Genomic DNA, 23,030 nt, shown 5'->3' on the forward strand with positions numbered 1-23,030 from the left:
AAAGTCGACGTTGCCGGGTAAAAAGTAGGTCGCGAAGTGCGTAGTTTATGGTGAGTCAAATAATTAAAAAGTTAAAAACATTGCAGTCTCGATTTCGGGACTGCAATGTTGCATACAAATTCCATTATTTGTAGAGTTTCAAAGTTTTTAAAAGTTGAAGTGGCCATATCAAATGAAGGCATGGGTCCATTAAACAGCCAAACAGATGATCAGTACTTATTATTATAATGTTGGTACCGCGACTATTTAGGTGTCTCAAATAGGTTGGCGTATTTTCAGCAGAAAAATACACTTCTATTTTTAATTAAAAAAAATAAAAAGGCGGCAAAGCAAATCTTTTCTTTTTTCTGTGAAAATATATACATAAGAACGTTGCTTCTGTAAAATATTTATATTATATTTGTATTTATTGCGCCATTTTTGAGAAAAGCACTATATATGACTCGGCTGGAAGGCTACTTGCTGGCTTCGGATTCAATTAAACGGACTCCCAAGGTCGTCCGTTTAAAACGAATCCTCAGCCAGCAAGTAGCTACTTCCGAGCCTCGACAATAATGTACTATTATTCGACGGCAGGTACTGACTACCTACGAATACTAGCAGGTATCTTAATTATGGAACTAAAAATGCAATGGGTTATCCACCCTCGTAAAAAGGAACCCTCATCCGCGGTACGAGTATATGGGTAACAGTGGTCAATTACAACGGTAATAGGCGATTTTTATTTTGGTTTTAATGATATTTTTTTTCCATTATAATTGTCCAAAACAAGGTCAGAAACTAAAATAATAATTATAAACTTTAATTAACAAACTATTTGTTGGTTGATAAAATGCCGGGTTATGCTTAATTTTTGGCTCTTTTTGGAAAACTTGCTTAACCCCCTCGTTAATAGGGGTACTTACCTTACACAGTGATACTACTAAACTAAATTCATAACTAGCTTAAATCTAAAATAGACCCTTGAGGCATTGTACCAAGGATTCTGGTGGCATTTCCTCGTATGGCAATGCTGATACGTTGTGCGAGGAAGCCGCCAGCTCTTCGGTCATCTCTTTTCTTTAAGTTCAACCGGAGAAACAGACCGAGTAAAGGACGAAAATGACAAAGAGGAGTAAATAAGCGGAAATACATTTTTTTATTTTTTTATAGCTCATTAATTAAAGTAAGTAAATATATATTTATTTTTTCTGTTATAGAATATTGAGTTGTTGTTTTCATTAGAAGGAAAAAATAATTAGAAAATTTCACAATTTTCTTAATATTCGGCCGCCATGTAATTTATGAAGCGGAAATACATTTTTATTTTCATTTATAGCTCATTAAATAAAGTTAATATATTTTATTTTATATTTTTTACCTTAGAAAATAAAGAAATATCATAAAAGTTGATTTTCAAAATAATATTATCAAGTTCTATTTAAATTAAAGAACATGTGACCATTATATTTTAGAAGTTGTTCTTTTATTAGAAGAAAAAAAAATTAAGAGAAAATCTAAATTGTCTTTATATTCAGCTGCCATCTTTAATTTCTTAAATGGTTTTTTTTTTCGATTACAGGTGTCACTACAAATTGATTGATATATTAATCGCTAAAATCGGTGCAGCCGTTGTCTACATTTTTTTTTAAATTTTGCAGCCGCCATTTAAAAAGGTCCGACATCTTGTATTCTAGTGGATGAAATGTGTGATTGCCCCGATATGTCCCACACATCTGTCTGTAAAATTGGTATAAAAGCAGCATTTATAGCAGATTGGGTAATCGAATTGACATTTAGTATATCTGATTATAAAAAACCGGCCAAGTGCGAGTCTGACTCGCGCACGAAGGGTTCCGTACCATTACGCAAAAAACGGCAAAAAATCACGTTTGTTGTATGGGAGCCCCACTTAAATATTAATTTTATTCTGTTTTTAGTATTTGTTGTTATAGCGGCAACAGGAATACATCAACTGTGAAAATTTCAACTGTCTAGCTATCACGGTTCATGAGATACAGCCTGGTATCAGACAGACGGACAGACGGACAGCGGAGTCTTAGTAATAGGGGTCCCGTTTTTACCCTTTGGGTACGGAACCGGATTATAAAATATAGTGTATGCTATATTTAACTTAATTATTACAGGTAGGTATGCAAATAAAAAAGACTGTGCTCAGTCTACAGCTACAACAACTTAATTTGCCGAGTCATTAGGCACCTTGTGGGTGGTTGATTGCTGCAAATGTAAATTTACAGATGACATATATTAAAATAGGTATTTGAAAGTAAACAGCGGGCCTAGCCAAGTGACATCGTTTGAGGAGTGTCTTTTAAAAAGGGATAAGCCATTTCTCTATGAGAAGCATACAAAAGTAAGCCCTTTGAATTATGTACGGAATGGAAATGATCACGTGACTTTTCGTTTGCATCTGTCATCCTGATACATTTTTTATTCGAGTGTCAAAAACAATTTGTCATCTTAGTTACGGTATTTGCTCTTTAAAAGAGAATTCAACACAGATAGGAGCAATGAGCAATTGAGCATGGCTTTCTCATTATACCTATACACACGTCAGACAACCATACTATAAAATGTCTATGACGTTATTAGCATAAAAAGAGCCGTACCTCTCGCTATCAAACTTCACTGTTTGGCGAGTTATTATGTAATTTATAAAATCTGGGGGCACGGCAGTGCCCCGCCAAGACGAGCAAAGCGAAGCGCAGGGCACTACCTACCTTTTCTCGAAGCGCTTCGTCGTTTTTAGGGTTCCGTACTCAAAGGGTAAGAACGGGACCCTATTACTAAGACTCCGCTGTCCGTCTGTCCGTCTGTCTGTTTGTCACCAGGCTGTATCTCATGAACCGTGATAGCTAGTCAGTTGAAGTTTTCACAGATGATGTATTTCTGTTGCCCCTATAACAACAAATACGCAAAAGTACGGAAACCTCGGTGCGCGAGTCCGACTCGCACTTGGCCGGTTTTTTTTTAACCCTCATAGCTTGGGGTTGGATTATACCAGATAAACAAAATTTTCGGGATATGATGTCATTAGTGGACTTTATTAAGCATAAAAAATTTCAATTACATAGCTCTTATACTTTAGATTTTATTCATATCTAAAAAACCCCGATTTCGTCACTCACTCACTCACTGATGATTATCAAAACCTTTACGGTACTTCCTGAAATCCTAGGAAGCTGAAATTTGGTATGTAAGATAGTCTTACTACACAAACAACAGAAAAATTTAAAACTTGAAATTTTTAGCCCCTAAGGGGGTCAAAAGGGGGGTGGAATTTTGTATGGGGAATTAATAACCGCTGATGAATTAATAAATTTAGTTGAAATTTGGTATGTAGATAATTTTTATTATGGGGAAGGATACAAAATTGTTTTCAACCCCAAAATCACCCCGTAAGGGGGTGGAAAAGAGCGTTAGGGGGAGAAAGGGGATTGAAGTTTGTATGGGGAATCAGTAAAAAGCAGATTGTTTAAAAGATACCTCCAGATACATAAAAGTTAATTACCCTATAAATTAGAGGATGGCAGATTGTCATAAGCAACTTATAAAAAGACGTGAAATCCCATCAAACATATTTTCATGTTAAATGTTGCCAAGACGCAACCATAAAGCTCGCACAAAGTTATCAGATCTCCTGTAGAGCCAAGCTTCTATCTCTACAACTTCACAAACTCTATACCTTTGTCAAATTATGTGGATTGGCCGTTTCCCTACTACCTACAAGAACTATTGTATAATATAAAATAATGAATAGTCAATCAATTTTTCACCTTACGTCCATATGACGGTAGCGAAACGGCCAAGCCACATATTTTGGCTTAGGTGTAGAGTTTGTGAAGTCGGGGCTTGTAGAGGTAGAAGCTTGGCTCTACAAGATATCTGATAACTTTTTGACAGTGCGAGCCTTATGGTTGCGTCTTGGCAACATTTTACATGAAAATGTTTTTGGTGGGATGTATTTTACTTTATCATGAATATTTTTTTTTAAAGATGTTACTATGTCAACTGCCTAGTTATGCTATTGCCAGTGATTATGATGATTATGATCCACATACAGTAAATAAGCATTCCAACTTTAGCCCTGGCCATGGTGCTTAAGAAAAACTATAACTACAAAATGTTACCAGTTTAGGTATTTAGTGTTGATTGTTCAGGAAAATATTCCTGCTAGTATTAATTTTCTATTATTCTTATTTGCGTTATTGTATTTTGGCAATACTAATTCATCTGATAAGACCGCTTTCCTCCTCAGAAATCAAAAGTCCACCTATTAGTGAGCCAGTTTGAGTCTAAATACACCAGTAGGTACCAAAACGGTGTCGAACAGTGGTTCTGTAACTTTCAGTGATGAGGTGCCAGTGCCACTGACGGTTTAGAAATGAATAGGTACCATAAATTTAAAGGCCAATTCTGACAATTATTTATTACGCGCCGTTTTGGTATTGTTTTGATACTACCTTGAAGATGCAATAAAAGTTGTGCATGACAGCGCACCAATCACCGAGATGATCGTTAAGGTCATATTAAGATGATATCAAAACAAGATCAAAAAGATATCAAATTGTTAAATCAGAATCTGCATCTTTTTCTGTTTATTTTATAAATTCGCGGACCATTTTACGTAAATAGCAGCAACGTTTCTGGAAGGAGTAAAGGGGCCCACTGACTATCAGTCCGCCGGACGATATCGGCCTGTCAGTTGTTCGGAACTGTCAAATTTTTGTTCTAACTGACAGGCCGATATCGTCCGGCGGACTGATCTAACTAAAAGCTGTGTACAACAAAGTATGGGAATGTCATCATAAATTTCCAATAATTATGAAAATATGACATCTATATAATGACTACCAACACTTTGTTGTATTTAAGTCGTTGTATAGTTAGTTTAGACGGAATCCACGCTGTTTTGAACCCGAGGCCGAGCGAGACCCAAGGACTAAGTGCACGCTAGCATGCTGCATTGCTACTGTAGAAGTGACAATCTGTAGCTTTACGTCAATTAGTTCTTGTTTACGACCTCCCATTAATAAAAACTAGAATCCACGCATTATCAATAGTATTATAGTACCTATACTGACAATGATTAATAAGTAAATTATATAAAACTTCAGTTGCATTACTTACCTACGTCAAGAGGCATCAACGTCAACCTATCGCAATAATTGTTATCATACATTACCAAGTATTACCAACCCAGTGTCGCGAAAATAAAAAGATACTGTCCATAAGTAGGTATTTGTAAGTACAATCTCCGTTTGCAATTACTATTAATGTTAACTGTTAGTGTCAATAATGTTTTTAAATTAAACATATGATTGAACGCATAACAATGTGTTCGTCATGGCGACCGGGGTAAACTGTTTTTCATGGTGCATATTTAGAAAATTATTTACTCAGAATAAATTTAAGTGGAAAAAAATTACTGTCTTGGATGAGACTTGAACTCACGACCACTGGATCACTAGCCCAGTATGCTGTCATCTAGTTACTAAGACCTCATCCATGCCATGGGCAGCAAATATCCACCATATGGGACCGGAGTTCCAAGTCATATTGCATTTCCAATATTATTGGGTTTCCTGTATTTACACCAGTTACGATGCGTCACCCCATACAAAATTAATTTTGTCATCATCTTCCTCACGTTGTCTAAGTAATGCCAAGAATTGGCGTAGGCACTAGTTTTTACGAAAGCGACTACCATCTGACCTTCCAGCCCAGAGGCAGCCCAGCCCACTAGACCTTATTGGGATTAGTCCGGTTTCCTCACAATGTTTTTCTTCACCGAAAAGCTACTGGTAAATATTAAATGATATTTCGTACATGAGTCCCGAGTCATTGGTACGAGCCGGGGTTTGAACCCGCGACCTCCGGGTTGCAAGATTTGCAACTTGCACGCTCTTACCGCTAGGCCACCAGCGCTTTTCAATTAATTTAGTATCAAGCAGAAACGTCTGCGAACGATGTTACTAAGCTTAGAATAAATTTAAAAGCAGAAAAAAATTACTGTCTTGGGTGAGACTTGAATTCACGACCACTGGATTACTAGCCCAGTGCTCCCGAGATTTGAATCCAGGACCTCCTGTTTCGGCAGGGTCACTACGATACGTAGATTATACCTACCTTTTTTTTTACTTACATGTACCTATATAGAAGTACATACACCTAAAATATTTTTTTAACCTTAAGGGCCACTACTCCAAGTTAAACTTGAAGTTACCATAGTTACCAGTACAATTTGACACTAGGTTAACGGTTTAACCGGTTAACCCGGTTAGTGGGATGGTGCAAGTGGCGCTAAATTAAATAGAGGCTAGCCATATGATAAAAATAAATAAGCAGCGGCTCACAATAACACCTATGTTCTGGAGATATACTTACCTTATAGTTATTGAGAAATATGGCTGTGAGCCTGTGACATAAGGACAGACTGACGGACAATACGGGATCAGGACAGAAATAATATTTATTTAATATAATATAATATATATGTGGGTTTCGAAATACTTGGTTTTGTTTGTTTGCTTGAGGCTCTTAAATGATAGCGCTCATGACAAACCAAGTAGTCGGTCAAAAATCAACAACAAAGTCCGAATGATGGACTACTAGTACACTCTAGACGAAAATCGTCTTATAGAAAAAAAAGTTCTGGATGTCATGGGTTTAGATTTAAAGCTTAGATTGGAAATAATAGACAAGATACTAAGTGACAATTATAGTACATAATTGTATGTTTTTTCGTGAGCAGTTACGTTTTTATAAGAATTTCCGCGAAGGCGAGGTAGTAAAAAAGCCGATTGTCATGATATTTTTTTTACTTCCAATACTATTTAAGTTAAATGTTACAGTTAATTTTGAAACTGTGAAGTAGTGCAAAAGAATTATAAAAAAGATCCAATATAATTAATCTAAAGTTATAGTTTTCCCCTCATTTTTATTTTCCTATTGACTGCTAGTATATTGTACACGACTGTACCAAATCAATTCCAATCCGAGTACGTCACGCATTCATGACATATTGTATGAAAACATATGGCCACGTTTTCTAATAGACACTTGACAACGCTTGACAAAAAAACAGCAGCAAATTTAACGTAAATTAAATTTTAATTGAATTGGTTGTATCTTATTATTATTCACAACGACGAAATAATGAATAATGAGTAAAAATCTTAGAGCTTAAAGCTTAGATTGGAAATAATAGACAAGATACTAAGTGACAATTATAGTACATAATTGTATGTTTTTTCGTGAGCAGTTACGTTTTTATAAGAATTTCCGCGAAGGCGAGGTAGTAAAAAAGCCGTTTGTTATGATATTTTTTTTTACTTCCAATACTATTTAAGTTAAATGTTACAGTTAATTTTGAAACTGTTAAGTAGTGCAAAATAATTATAAAAAAAGATCCAATATAATTAATCTAAAGTTATAGTTTTCCCCTCATTTTTATTTTCCTATTGACTGCTAGTATATTGTACACGACTGTACCAAATCAATTCCAATCCGAGTACGTCACGCATTCATGACATATTGTATGAAAACATATGGCCACGTTTTCTAATAGGCACTTGACAACGCTTGACAAAAAAACAGCAGCAAATTTATAGTAAATTAAATTTTCATTGAATTGATTGTATCTTATTATTATTCACAACGACGAAATAATGAATAATTAGTAAAAATCGTGAAAGTTTAAACCAGTATTTTGGTTGTATTTGTATCTTAATTTAAGCACCTGGCGCTCGGATACGCATAGTTGTTATTTTATTAAATTAAGGCTTTTGGAGTACGTGATGGATGGAAATTTTTAAAAGCTCCTTGCGTTTTATAATAGCAACATGTTTTCTTCCAATTCATTTACTTACATTTTATGTAGGCAACAAGGCACCTTTGCATACATAACTAAATTATGATACGTATTGTATTATCGGCCAATGCAAAAGCTTGTATCCAACCTTAAAAAAAAACAATTCTAAATTGATTTTACTACATAAGTAAATGCAGGGTAGGTACAGTCGAAGTTAAAAAATCGATCCACGCAAATGGCTCAAAATATGAGAACACGACTTTATTGTCTAAGGTGTAAGAGCGTACACATATTTTTGAAACTTTTGGGATGTATATATATTTATGCCCTTGACTGTACCTACAGTTACGTCTCTACCTACGTCTAATAATCCAGAATTAGGAAGATTAAAATGACAGCAGTTTGAAAAACTATTTCGTTTTACTTTATGTTGTACATTAGTTGTACAGTACGCCCAGCCGCAAACTGCATGGCCGCTTTATGAATAAATTCATTTATAATCTATCCGTGCAATTTTATAGCTCGCTGTACATTTTTAACACTTATTAAATACATTCACAAAAATCTCAAAAAGTTCAAGTTTTATAATTACCTAAGTCGTAATTCCAAATATATAAAATAAACAGAAGAGAAAATAATTATTATGTTTTTCTCTATATGAAAACCAGATGATGTTGTATGTATTGTATGATTTGCAGGCTGTTTAAATATTTTTTCGGGGAGAATGGGTTAAATCGTTTATACGTTATTTACGAATGGATAAAACTAATTAACTTGATTAAATTGTTTAATGGACCTTACGTGGCGACCCTATCTTGTTTTTTATGGCTCCGTAGTCTACTAGGTATATCCTTAGCGCCACTTGCACCATCCCACAAACCCGGGGTTAACCTGTTAAACTAGTGTCAAATTGTACTAGTAACCATGGTAACTCCAGGTTTAACCGGTTAACTCGGGTTAGTGGGATGGTGCAAGTGGCCCTTATTAGTTTCACCATCTCCGCCTGTCTGTCTGACCATCTGTTCGTCCGAGGCTTAATAGAGTGCTGGTTAGTTCTAGAAAGCTGCAATTTGGCATAGATATATAAATCAATCACGGCAAGAACGTGAAAATTTTTTTTTACAGGTTTTTCCCCTACACGTAAAGCGGGGATGAATTTTTTTCGCTTCTTCGGATGTTGTTAGATAGCTCTTTTTAAAATGTCATTCCAAACAAAAAATGGGACCGAAAGAAAATAGGCCGGTCACCACAGTTCAAAATGTATGAGAAATCTACATTAATTCTCACATTAGAGATTTTTTGAGATGTGATTACCTATGTTACAAATAATATATTTTGAAAAAAATCTCCACAAAATATGTCAATTTTTTTTTATAAATCCAAATTATTACTAAAATAGAAAAATAAAACAAAACATCAATCCCCACACTAGAGATTTTCTAATATGCTGTTCTCAAGCATATACTCATTAAGTATTTATATTTTCTTCCAGCTTGACACAGAAACCTGCCCCCAATAACTTTCTTTATTAAAAATTTTTTTTACATAAAAATAACAACTAATGTGTACATAAAAATTTCATGTTCATTAAGCTCTTTATATTTACTATATTCTACAAAAAAATCTCTAACATAAATGAAACCGTTTAATTACTATTAACCATTTTTGTTTCGGTTTTTTTTTGTTGCTTTTAGAAAATGGACACGACTTTTGTTTCACCTTCATAAATTTCTTACTCATGTTAGTGTAATAACAAAAAAATTCTCACGTATATGTAATATTGTATGGAATACAACCATAATTATTACGTCCAAGCTATTTAAATTACCCACGCAGACACTATCTGACTGACGGGTACTGATTCACTGTAGAGAACGTTTGATCGACTTCAATGTTCGCGGTAGACGATCGGTCCGCTTGAACTGCCGAGAGTTCGCGATGCGGTCGACCGTTAATTCTCCCATGACTAACTTACCCAGTTTCATCGGTACGCGTAACGATTGTTTACGCATGTTTAATTTTGATTGCGCGCTTACTTAACACACCTCAGACAAAGCTCCGATAAAACGCGCAATGCATACATTGCGGCATATATCTCACGTATGTCAGCTATGAGGCTATGACATAGCAATGACAGACAGTGGCAGTTAGTGCCAAATTAGAATACAGACTTTTCTACCAACCATAAAGTTTAGTGCAAAGAGAATTTTAAACTCCTTAGTGAAAACCTCACGGTTTGTGCGAAATTGAGCGTTAAGCTTTGCTATGCTAATAAAGATGATGGTGTGATTTACGGAAATTAATAATAGATATAATTTATTTTATTGTATAATACATTCCCGTTTCATTTACACCCAATATTATATCTTTTTCCGTAATCAAATGCGTTTATAATTACTGTAACCGTCTGTGTAGTGTACCATAATATACGCGATGGTTTCTCCTCCGGGCCCAAAATCGATGATCCCCTTTGATTATTTATTTTAAATGAACGTCAAAATCCAGACAGGAAATTTGATTTTGACATTTACGGCTACTGCCGTAGCAGTCGACTGCATTGCTGCAGAAAACGTGAAAAAGGTCATTCAATTCAATGGGTAGTGGTTATAATATGAAATGACGCAATAATGAAACTTTAGTAAATTAAATCATTATTACATACTATTTTACTCGCACTAAAAGGTTTACTACCAACATACTTCTTGGTGCTCAAATGAAATAAATAGTACATTTCGATGCTAGTGCGGAAAGTATGTCATTACTTCACGAGTACCGAGATAGATATCTTGGCAAGACTCGGGACGAGTGAAGAATGACATTTCCGCACGTGTATCGAACGACGTTTTTTAACACAGTTGCGAAAAAATAATAAAAACAACAAGTTAGGAATAAAAACAACAAGTAAGGAATAAAAACTTTGGAAACTTAAAACGCCGCTAAGTAAGAAAAAAACGCCTCCTTTTTGACAGGCGCTTCGGCAGCTATTCCTTTAAAGTGATATTTTCCAGAATGAACAATAAATGGGCTACATTGTCCATTTTTTTATTTAGTGCAAATCGCCACACTGTAATTGTAGCAGGGAAAATTGTCACAAAAAATTACATAACATTTAAAATTTTTGTAAACAACTCATTTTTTTTGTATGGAAAGGTCTAATAATTATTTCAAAAATGAATTCCTCGTTCCTAAATTATACGAAAATGATATATAAGTTGCCCTAGTTGCTAAGAACAGGAAGAAATATAGCATAGATAGGACTTGGGGAGCCGACCCTTTCACCCCCCTTTTGGGGGGCGTTACGATCTCGTGGCTACCGGGCTGAATCAGTTTTATTTGCCCTAAGGAACAATCAATCGTGCCAAGCGGCATCGCCTGAGACAAAAGTGCATACTCAATGCGCTTACTTACCACTATAATTTATTAATCAAATTAATGGGCCCTGGAGGGAAATTCTCCGAAAACCTTAAGTTAGCTCATTTTACTTAAAGGAGACATTTTATTTTAAAAAAAACAACTGCATTCAAAGGTTTTTTTTTTTCAATTTTGCTTGTCTAAAAATATTCTTGAGTACTAAATATTCGATTTTATGGAAATTTTGTACGACAGACGAGTGTAAGATCTAATGTTTCTTGAAGAAATGTTATCATTAACATTAACTGTATCGACTAGTAGAATAAAATAGGGAGTGTTTATTGTTTGGAATTTTTAGTCGGTTCGATTCCCAGGCGAGACAAGCGAATTTCAAAAAACCTTTGAATGCAGTTTTGTTTCTTTTTAAAAATAAAATTAGCTAACTTAAGGTTTTAAGGCACTTTCCCTTCAGGGCCCATAAAAAATTTCCACACTGTATATTCAGAGCACGTCTTATTCTCAACTGTTAGACCTTAGACTAATATAACTTGATCCCAAGTTTCCTTACAATTATACGTAATCGAGGGCCAGGTTCATACTGGTTTCATGTCGCGATGCGCTCGCTGACAAATACCAAGCGGTAAGAATTGCTGACATTTGCGTCTTTTCACTCTCACAGCTCCCGCTACTAAAAGCATCGGATGACAGGATCGTTGAAAAGGGACAAACATATCGTTTGACGTTACGTTACTCTTCTCGTGAATTGTCAAAATTTAAAATTCGAAATTAGCTTTATAATTTGTCCGGGCGGCTATTCGAAGTATAACTAAGTGGACGGTCCTTACTAACCAGTAAGATTCAGATCAAGCATAATAGATAGTTGTAAGACTTCAAGGGTCTATTTATATCTGACACAGCATCCAGTATTCTAAACGTTTTGTGAATAGATATAAAAATTTGACAGCTATCGTTTTTCATATAAAGACAGACACTTTTCGTTATTAAAGATGTCATTTTTTTAATTTGCGTGTGCGTTTCGCTCGTACTAGTTAAAATATGTTTTGGTGCGAGCGAGACGGTCGGGCGAATGATAACAAAATGATATATTATTGACATCTTAGATAAAGTTCGAATTGGCCTCTGTGAATGCCTGGAAATACCGCATACTTTTTAAATTTTTTATGCTGGAAATTGATTTAATTATCGAGAGAAAAATGATTATGTTATTCTTCCATAACTTGTGCAGTTACTGGCAAAAAACTAGAAATGTCCATTAATTGTGCAGAACATTATTTGCTGTTTGTTTCCAAAATCTTGCTGCTATTCTACAAATATAGTAGTGACTCGGGAGATTTTTAAACATGATCGATACAACTACTTCATAACCACCATAGTAAACTTTTCTCTCGGTGTGGGAGTTCCTCGGTCATGAAAAACTTACAAAATAATAATTTGTTTCAATAAATCTATAATTTACATTATTGTCGAGAGATATTCTGACCGTGTAGTCGTATAAGCTTCATAACCCATTCTACGTAAAATATCTTATGTGGGAATTGTTGTTTAAGTAGTATAAAAGATTTAAAAAAAAGTTTTATTTCTTAGAAACGGGAACTGATATCAAGTTGTTACTTTACAGACGGGTATTCAATATGATATAGAATTCACCCATGTAGAAAAATTTGAGTGTGCATTTAATGTAACTTAAACTTTATATTGACTCCACTAAAAATAAATAAGTATATTTCAAGAATCCACCCAACAATGTTACTCACTTAATGGTTTATCAATTTACTCTGTACCTACCTCGTGATACAATTCGCCTGTATAAATATTATAGCAATTACTATGACACACGATACAAGTTCGCTTGTGCTTCCTTGATAGGCATTATTTTGATATTGCTTACTTACGGTTTACTGTTGCTGTTACTGTTTGTTTAAGTGCTTAATTTTGGCTGCATGCCGTTTTAAAATGACAGTGTAACTTCGATTGTAAGGCGATAGTTAATTATTTGATAAAATTAAATATTTGTTTTTTCATTCAGACTTTATAGGCCCTGCTGAGCACAGGCCTAGTTTCATGCGAAAGAAACTTTAGAATTTATTGCTTCGCAGATCCAAAATAATATGGCCAACCATCTCTAACTTTTGAGATGGGTATAACCTTTTTCTTGTTCTTGGCAATGGATCTTACAAGATACATAATTTGACACCCACTTTTAAACTGCTTGAACCACTAGAACTGACGTTTTATTTATTTATTTGCCAATATAAGGGTTAAAATAACATTAAATAAAAACCCAGATGTTTGCTTTGCTATAATGTAGTTTTATCCCGTATAAACATTTGAACCTTTATTTGAAAACAGATTGACACCGTAAAAAATCTAGTCAACACGTAGGTACTCGTATTATCCTCAAAATGGTTATTCGGAAAATCTTTGCTCAACCACTTGAAACAATTTTCGGATCGCATCTTTGTATGAGTGCCTATTAAGTTTTAAAAAGCAAAACAAAGTAATTGCAATAAAACACTTTTTCTTTATTTAGTTCGAAACACCCTGTATATATAGGTGTATAATATTATATGCATTCGAAAAAACTGTCCTTTTTTGCAGCAGTTAAGTAAAAAGTGAACTTTAATTTATTTATATGACGGGATTTTTCACCACACCAGCTGGTAAAGGCTCTCTTGATTGTTCAAAAACCGCTAGAAAGTTGCATTTTATTCATACGTAAGGCAAAGTGAGTTGTTTTCTTATATTTGCTGGTAGAATTGTGACTTTTAACAGTTTTAACCTATTCGACGCCATGTCAAACACAAAAGCTGTCACTCGTACGCCGGTACGCCACGTCACCGAAATCAAAACTACAGTAAAAACTCGAGAACTACGTAATAGGCCAAGCAATAAGAAGGTATAGAGGGAAATGCTAGGAACACAATTTTTAACTTCGTAGCTTAGTTTGGACTAGTTAGGAGATGAACATATCAAAAGTCCCCGGCCGTAACCCTGGTGCTGGGGGGAGAGGGGGGTTTGAAGGTTCCATTTTTCGGTTATTCGAATATATCTCGGAAACTATGCGTCTGAGCGACTTGGTCACTTATACAAAATGAAAAGAGATTTAATTTGTTACAAGTTTTATTCAGTCAAGTTTTTCGATATCTTGTATAGTTTTTGAGATATCCGCTCTTGAAGGTTTATTTAGGGCTCTCATTTTTATCTTGATTATCTACAACAGTAAAGCTGCTAGGCCGGGTTTGGTAACGTTTTCGTATAAATCAGGGGTGCTGAATTCATTTATGGTATCAACATTGACATCTTTCCGAAGTAAAAACATATAAACTTTAAACAAATAACTTTTTTTAAAACTCCTCTTCACGCTTAAACCGCTGAACCGATTTAGTTGAAATTTGGTAAATAGGTGTTTTAAGTCCCGAGACAGGATATAATATAGTTTTTATCTCAAAAATCATACTTTGAAGGTGTGAAATTTGGTGTGAGGGGAATTCAGCTTCTTCGCCGAAGTTGAATTCCTGAGGTTAATACTGTTTAAATTTAGGTTTGAAGTCATGTTTGGTATCATTATCAACTAAATCAAACATGTAGACCATCCCAAATATTTTTTAAATAGGTTCAGCGGTTATTGATTCCCCATACAAATTTCCACCCCACTTTTCACACCCTTAAAAGATGATTTTGGTTATAGAAATTATCCTATGTACTGTCCCGGGACTCAAACCATCTTTATACCAAATTTCAAAGAAATCAGTTCGGCGGTTTAAGCGTAAAGACGAGTTTTATAAAAAATCATTTTTTCAAATTTTGTTTTTACTTAGGGTTGGTGTCAATGTTGATACCATAAATGAATTCAGCACCCCCGAGTTATACGAAAACGATCCCAAACCCGGCCTAGCAGCTTCACTGATGTAGATAATCAAGATAACAATGAGAGCCCTAAATAAACCTTCAAGAACGGATATCTCAAAAACTATACAAGATATCGAAAAACTTGACTGAATAAAACTTGTAACAAATTAAATCTCTTTTGATTTTGTATAAGTGGCCAAGTCGCTCAGACGCATAGTTTCCGAGATATAATCGAAAAACCGAAAAATTGAACCTTCAAACCCCCCTCTCCCCCCCAGCACCAGGGTTATGGCCGGGGACTTTTGATATGTTCACCTCCTAACTAGTCCAAACAAAGCTACGAAGTGAAAAATTGTGTTCCAAGCATTTCCCTCTATACCTTTTTTTGGGCATTTATTTCCTGGCCTAAAGCTATCGATTTAAAATTTGGAATAGTCATGAAGAACGCTAACCCAAACATATTGAAACTGTAATTTTTTAATATTTATTTTATTAATTATGAAAAATTACCAATATAAAGAGGGGGCAAAATTTTAGTCTAGTTGCTAGGTCGAGTGGGATATCATTACAAATAGCTCGAATTGAACATTACAAAACTTTTTTTTTCATAGTGAAAATAAATTGACTTATGAAGGAAAACGTTAAAAAAATACCATTCCCCCCCTTTATCTCCGAAGTTTACCAACCAAAAATTATGAAATTTTTACACAATAATAACATTATCATAAATATTACAGGAAAAATATAATCACACCTCTATCTTTCTATCTTCTTTCTCTATGGTACTACAATAAAACCACCTTCTTTGAAATAAAACAAAAATTGTTGAAATCGTTTCACATGATAAAGAATTATCTCAGAAAAACCAACATACATACAGGTCGCGCAAATTAGTAAACCAATTTGCCGATAGATGGGGCTTTACACAATTACACTTATTACTTATGATTTTGGTCAAAAGTCTTACGTGATTCTTTATTCTTTATTGTATTGCAGTCATGTTCATAATACATTAGGTGTTACAGTTTGAGGATGGTAGGTACATGACACCCTGTCAGGGCACTAGATGATTATAGTTAGGTACACAAAATTTAGTTTGTACGGAACCCTCGGTGCGCGAGTTAAACGAACTCGCACTTGGCCGGTTTTTTAAATGTGAAAATATAATAATAAAAATAAATACAAGGAGTTATATGAATCCGTGATTATTATTCTGCTTACTTTAACAATAAATTATTAAAAATAATATTGCCTACAATGTTACACCATAAAACAATAAATATTACTATTTCTAAATTACGTACTAAATAATATGTATTTGTTTTTGATACATCTTATTTGGTTTAACCTGAACCTGATCGCATAACGTACGGATTATGAAAGTATGGATAATTCCCGTAATCATAGGTGGGTCTGGCATGATCCTCCTCCACATCCACTGGAGTGTCTACAGATGCATTTTTTACAAAATCTGTTACCCCATCAAACGTAGCGTGGAACAAATCGGAGAGAGTATACTTGCCAAGACTTTTTAAGAGTTTGAGTTTCAGATCATTAAAAATTGATTTTAAATACGTTAATCCTTGCAACGCGAGTTCTTCTATCGCCTCTCTGAACTGATATCTAAAAGCGTAAGCAAGTGATCCTAGTTGCTCTAAATCTTTTGTATGGAGATCCTCTGCCGCCTCGCCGATGGTGTCTTTATAGTCATCAGAGTCCTGAATCCTCAGGAATCTACTGACAACCGAGGTGGCTGGGCTCGGGTTTGAAGTAGACGCGGCGTAGCACTGGAGAACTACGCTTGTTATAGTGACTGTGAGAAGGATTAGCCGGTACATCTGAAAATGATAATCTTTGGCCTTGATATTGATATATTGATAATGATGCCTTGGCTTTACTGTAATGCTGTGTTACTTATTTAATCAATAAAAATACATATGCTAAGATATATGCTTAATAAAAGCTATAAAATATTGATGTAGGTTTAATAAGGACAAATAAAAATGAAAATAATGGGTTTAAATGATTTCCCTGGAAGATTGGACGGCCTTTAGTTTGGGATGCCACATGCGTGGACACTGGACACCCTTGAGCCGTCCCATCTCCCAGGAACGAGCTGGTGCTGCCGCCGACGTGGCTGAACACCGCAAGCGGCGCAAATATGCAGACATTGATTCTGGCTGTACTTTTGAGCCGTTTGGGGTGGAAACGGCATTTTTAATTTAAGGAGCTGGCGAAGCGCCTCGTGGAGGCGACAGGTGACAGGAGGGCTGGCTCCTACCTCGCGCAACGGATTGGCATTGCCGTCCAGCGCGGCAATGCCGCCAGTCTTCTTGACACCCTGCCACGAGGCGCCGAGCTAAAAACGGGACCCTATTGCTAAGACTCCGCTGTCCGTCTGTCCGTCTGTCTGTCACCAGGCTGTATCTCATGAACCGTGATAGAACCTAGACAGTTGAAATTTTCACAGATGATGTAATTCTGTTGCCGCTATAACAACATTAACAACAAATAGGTACTAAAAAGTACGGAACCCTCAGTGCGCGAGTCCAACTCGCACTTGGCCGGTTTTTTATTTATAGTGTTAGTTGTAGTTTTATGTAGTTTTTTAAGTTTAGTTTATAGTTTTTACTTTAAGGATTTATTTGTTTTTGTTTACTCTAATTTATTAATTCATAGAAGCATTTATCTGATTAAATAAATGTTCGCAGAATGAAAAAAAAAAGAGCTTAAATTAATGTAATTCAACACTTCAAGATCATTTTACAATGCAATAAAAATGAAATATTAATAAAATACTTACATTTGTTTGATATTATGTGTGTGGTTAAATTTATAATTATTCTCTTCTGGCGCACAAATAACACTGGTGGGTCAAAAATGGAATGCTGGTGTTTTATACAATTTAGTGTACGTACATTATTAAGCTGTTCACATTATCGTAATTAGGTATATGTATTTTTGAATCATCTAAAATCTAAATGCATTACATTTCATGACTAATTCATAGTTTTGACTATTTATCAGTTGATGACTCATTTAGTGAAAGTTTAACGATAGTTATAATTAATTAGAGCGTCATTAATAGACATTTTGTAATTGACATAAACGTACGTATCTCATACTAAAAAAATAATGGGCCCCGGAAAGTAAAGTACAAACAGAGCACACTCCTAACTGTCCAACGGTGGACCTTATGCCTTGTGTTTAGGACGTTTAGGTTTACCGATGGACAGTTAACAGTGTGGGCGATGGTACCTTAAAACCTTAAATTAGCTCATTTTACTTTCTTTTATTTTTAAAGGAAACATTTTTTTTTTGTGAAAAGAAACAAAACTGCTTTCAAAGATTTTTTAATTCGGTCGATTCGCCCGGAAATCAAACAGACTTAACATTCAAAAAAACCGGCCAAGTGCGAATCGGACTCGCGTTCCAAGGGTTCCGTACATTACACAATTTAAACAATGTGTTTTTTATGTGAAACGTGAGTAAAATGTCATTAAAAAACCCGTAGGTGTCGGATCAAAATCTAAGTAATTAAGTCCGACTCACGCTTGACTGCAATTTCTAATAGGTTTTCCTGTAATCTATAGATAAAGATCTATTTTGTGTATTTTTTTCAAAATTTTAGACCTAGTAGTTTCGGAGATAAAGGGGGGAATGGTCATTTTTTGCCTATTTTCTTGAATAACTTCTAAATTGTTTATCCTAAAATTATAAAAAAAATACATTTGAGGTTCTCACAATTAGCTCTTACATTTGATATATAACACGATATAGTTTGAAAAACCTTATTTTTTAATTTTCTCATGTTTAAAATTCATTTGTTTACGTTACATGTCCGTCTTTGGGCAAACTTACATATGTATACCAAATTTCAACTTAATTGGTCCAGTAGTTTCGGAGAAAATAGGCTGTGACAGACGGACAGACAGACAGACAGACAGACAGACGCACGGGTGATCCTATAAGGGTTCCGTTTTTTCCTTTTGAGGTACGGAACCCTAAAAATACTGAGTATTAGATTTTATGGATATTTTGTACGATAGACGAGTGTCAGACCTAATGCTTCTTGGAGAAGTTTTAACATTAATATGAACTGTATCGACTAGTGAAAAAAAATAGCGTGCTTTTAGCGTGTGTGTGTTGTAATAGTGTGTTTTTTATTTTCAGTCGGTTTCGGTCGGTCGCTCGATCGGCCGGTTCGGTTTTTCGTACTTAATAAATATTTCTTGCACCTATTACTGCTTGTTCTCTGTTTAGTCCGAGGATTAACTGGTAGATAATGCTTTCTAGCATTAAGCTCGCCTTTTGTACAATTTTTGCTGTGCAATAAAGTTCAAATAAATAAATAAATAATTCCCGGGCCAGACTATGCGAATTTAAAAAAAAAACTTTGAATGCATCAGTAAAATGAGCTAACTTAAGGTTTTAAGGCACTTTCCCTCCAGGGCCCATTATTTTTTTCCAACCAGTTTATGTCAAATATAAATCAAAATCTCCTAACATTATAGTGGCAAATGTGAGTAAAAAAACGGTTCATGCAGTTTCAAAGGAGACGGTCAATGACGACGATCTAATCGTTATTATTAACTCTAATTAATCATTTCAACTTTTCATTGGCTGTAGTGATTCCTTTAATTCGACCACCACAAAAATATTACTAGATTTACTGATGTGTGGATTGTGTAGTAAACATAATACGCAGGTATAATTTTGTTTTATTCGTGGTTTTAAAATTTTTGCACTTATATTACTTACATCGTAGGAGCGTTTCAGACATTTATAAACTTGTGTCTTTTAAACATGCATCACCGCTTTGACGATAAGCGACCATTATATATAATTTTTCCCGCATTTCTCTAGCATAATTGTCAACAGCTCTATATAAATTGCATCATATTCTTGACCTTGTTCAGTTTCTTAAAAATATCATAGCGGTCAAGTTTATATTTATTGGTCATATCAAGACATGTTTACTTATTCAGTACAGTGAATTTCAGTGCAATTTCTTTTATTTGTGTTTATTATCTCGTCTCGTATCGCAATGCGTTGTTATGCTTGCTGATATACGAGATATGGAGAGATGTGACAATGAGTGTAATGAGATAATCGGTTCTCCTTGTACATGTGATTTCCACGGAGTGTGGCAATGGTCCGGCGGAGCGCGAGCGCCGGCTGCCGGCGCGCGCGCCGCCCCGGTGTCAGTCTAATCTATCAGCTCGAAGCGGTTCGGTGCTATACCAGATAAATTACACTTCGCGCGGGATTAAAAAAAACATTTTTTTTTAACTATTAAAATGTCCCTAAAGTGAAATATAAGAAACAACGTAAACGTGTGTTTTTGTGGAACAAATATTTAAAAATAAATATTTACAATTTAGTAGTAACGTGAAAAACTGAAACTCACCTATGGGCGAAGTAAAAGTTAACAGCTTTCCGGACATAATGAGAAAGTGTTTCAAAATGGGTCTTTTTAAAAGTAAGTAAAATAAAGTATTTTTCACCACAACAGCCAGTTCAAAAACTGATGAGAAAGTTGCATTTTACGTGGATAAAATGCAATAATATAATACACATACATACCTTTACACATGATGTGGGCGTGGGGCAAAGTAATCAGATGCAAATTTTGAGTTGTTTCCTTACGTTAGTTGGTAGAATTGCCTTTAAAATTATGATTTTGAATGATGAATATTTAATAACATTCATTTTGAATTTATTAGCTTTGATTTTGTTTAGTATTTTACAGTTAGTATTTTTCTTGTGTTGGTAATATGTTGTGATGGTGTGTTGTGATGAAAATGTTGTGATCCACTCGGTGGCAAAATTTGTTTAACCCTCGTGCCTTGAAACCCTCGCCAAGCTCAAGATTCCATTTATCGAAAAGATTTCAATTTTGGAATCTTTCGCTTGCTATCTATAAATAATAGCACGAGAGGTTAAACAACAACTTCGCCCCCTTGTAAAACTAAATGTAAAAATGACGGTCGAACGGACGGTAGGTACATAGACAACGGCCCTTTTTACGACATATTATCGGAACCACGATAAAATAGAAACGGCATAAACATTGCGTATTGGCTCGATCGAACGCAATACCTATACGGTAAAGTATTTTCTTGAAACATATTGAAGTAATCGAAATTAATTTGTTATTTCATATTGAAGTAGTCTGGTGTACTTAATAAATAATATAGCACTTCCTCTTCCTCTGCAATGCATCAATATGCAAGTGGATCGGCCGATCCCGGGGTTATCTCCATATACGCAAAATGATTTGATGTCATATAACTAGACATCTTAGTTTGTAATTATCACGAGCGATTAACAGAGTCAGCATCCACTGTGATAAGTTTATTAAATTCGTCTACACGTCAACGTCTATTCGTCGTATACGCTATGCCTACCATTTTCTATAACAATTACCTACCTAGATTTACATTATAAATTATGTCTCTGAATTTAGTGCTGGTATACCTATTTGTCCAGACACTTTAAACCCTCATCTTCCTCGCGTTATCCCGGCATTTTTAGCTACGGCTCATGGGAGCCTGAAGTTCGCTTGGCAACTAATCTCAAGAATTGGCGTAGGCATAAATTTTTACGAGAGCTACTGCCACCTTTCAACCCAGACAGGAAACTAGACCTTATTAGGATTAGTCCGGTTTCCTTACGATGTTTTCCTTCACTGAAAAGCGACTGGTAAATATAATTTCGTACAAAGGTTCCGAAAACCTCATTAGTACCTACATTACCTACGAGCCGGGGTTTGAACCCGCGACCTCCGGATAGAGGAAGAATGAAGATACTTTTAAGTTAAAAGTATCTTCCTCCATCCGGAGGTCGCGGTTAAATTTTTTAACACTAATACTGTGTAATGATAATGACTGAAAACAAGTATGTTTACCCAGTCACTAGGAAAAAATCAGTACCTAATGATTTTCTATTAATGACATCTCAATTACTTAACTAAAAGTGCGGTTTATGCAAAGCGTGGTGTTTGCTATTTATGTTAAGATGCCGACAAATACTTATATTATTAGCGAAGACGAATGAAAATAATGATGAAAAATATGACAATGGCTTTGAATAATAAACATCTTTTTACATAATTTTAACAATGAAGCATGGATGCTACAAAGATGCAGAATGTATTCTGCAGCTAAATACAGTAGCGAAAAATAATCTAAGTATTATATTTTTTCAGGTAAATTTGCCCATTTATTTTGGTAATTTTTCAAAAACGGCTCTAGCGATTTCGATGAAATTTACAATATAGGGGCGTATGAAAAGGACAATTCGATCATACATTTTTTAAATAATTAGTTTGCCTGAGTTTTCGCGGTAGCCCGGTAGGTATTCAATTGTAAAGTAATGATTCGATTAAATTTTCAAACCAGAGGTTAACGAGGGTAAAAAAGCGATTCAGCTAGGTTTTATTGTTGGTAAGATTCGCTTTTGAGTGTTTTCAAATAATAAATTCAATATTTATAACATACATTAATTGGTGTGTGTGTGAAGTCCCCAATCCGCATTGTGCTAACGTGCCTATGTTGCCACGTGGAGTGGGATGTAGTCTTTTCACTCGTGAATAACAGGCTTTTTTAACAAAGTTTTGCAAGAAAAATAAGTACCTACCGTAAAATGGAGTGAGTAGGAACAAAACAGACATTCAAACCTCGATAAAAAATATTTTTACATGTGGCACGTTGATTTTTAATACATAAAAAATTATCCGGCCTTGTGAATTTTAGTTTTTAATGATTATCTGTCGTTTCATTTCATAATTTTGATGATAAGCAATTAAGCACAAAATAGTAGGAAATCCCACTTCACTCCGTAGTTGGGGTTAGGTATAGGGGATAGCAATGAGGTGAGTTGGGAAAATATATGGGGTAAAACTTTCGGATTGTGACTTTCGGATTAGCTTACCTTGATCCGTTGTCTGTCCCACTCTCCGCTCATCCTTATCGCTCCTCTTACGCATGATCAC

The 23,030-nt window shown here is 35.0% G+C and overlaps 2 protein-coding genes across 4 annotated transcripts in view; both read left to right on the forward strand.

The window, feature by feature from the left end:
• LOC134744634 (ribosome production factor 2 homolog) overlaps positions 1-23,030 on the forward strand; it is a 228,528-nt gene that overhangs the window by 41,956 nt on the left and 163,542 nt on the right. The gene's annotated exons all lie outside the window — the stretch shown is intronic.
• Positions 1-23,030, forward strand: part of LOC134744581 (organic cation transporter protein-like) — a 97,974-nt gene that overhangs the window by 22,580 nt on the left and 52,364 nt on the right. The window contains exon 1 of one of the 2 annotated variants that reach the window (XM_063678436.1): positions 20,033-20,516. The exons of the other annotated variant lie outside the window; for it this stretch is intronic. Within the exon in view, the coding sequence (XP_063534506.1) occupies positions 20,447-20,516 (70 nt within the window). The 5' untranslated portion in view covers positions 20,033-20,446. Of the gene's footprint in view, positions 1-20,032; positions 20,517-23,030 lie in introns of those variants that run through there. 2 annotated transcript variants of the gene reach the window in all.

This window comes from Cydia strobilella, chromosome 10 (assembly GCF_947568885.1).
Source record: "Cydia strobilella chromosome 10, ilCydStro3.1, whole genome shotgun sequence".
Taxonomy (NCBI): domain Eukaryota; kingdom Metazoa; phylum Arthropoda; class Insecta; order Lepidoptera; family Tortricidae; genus Cydia; species Cydia strobilella.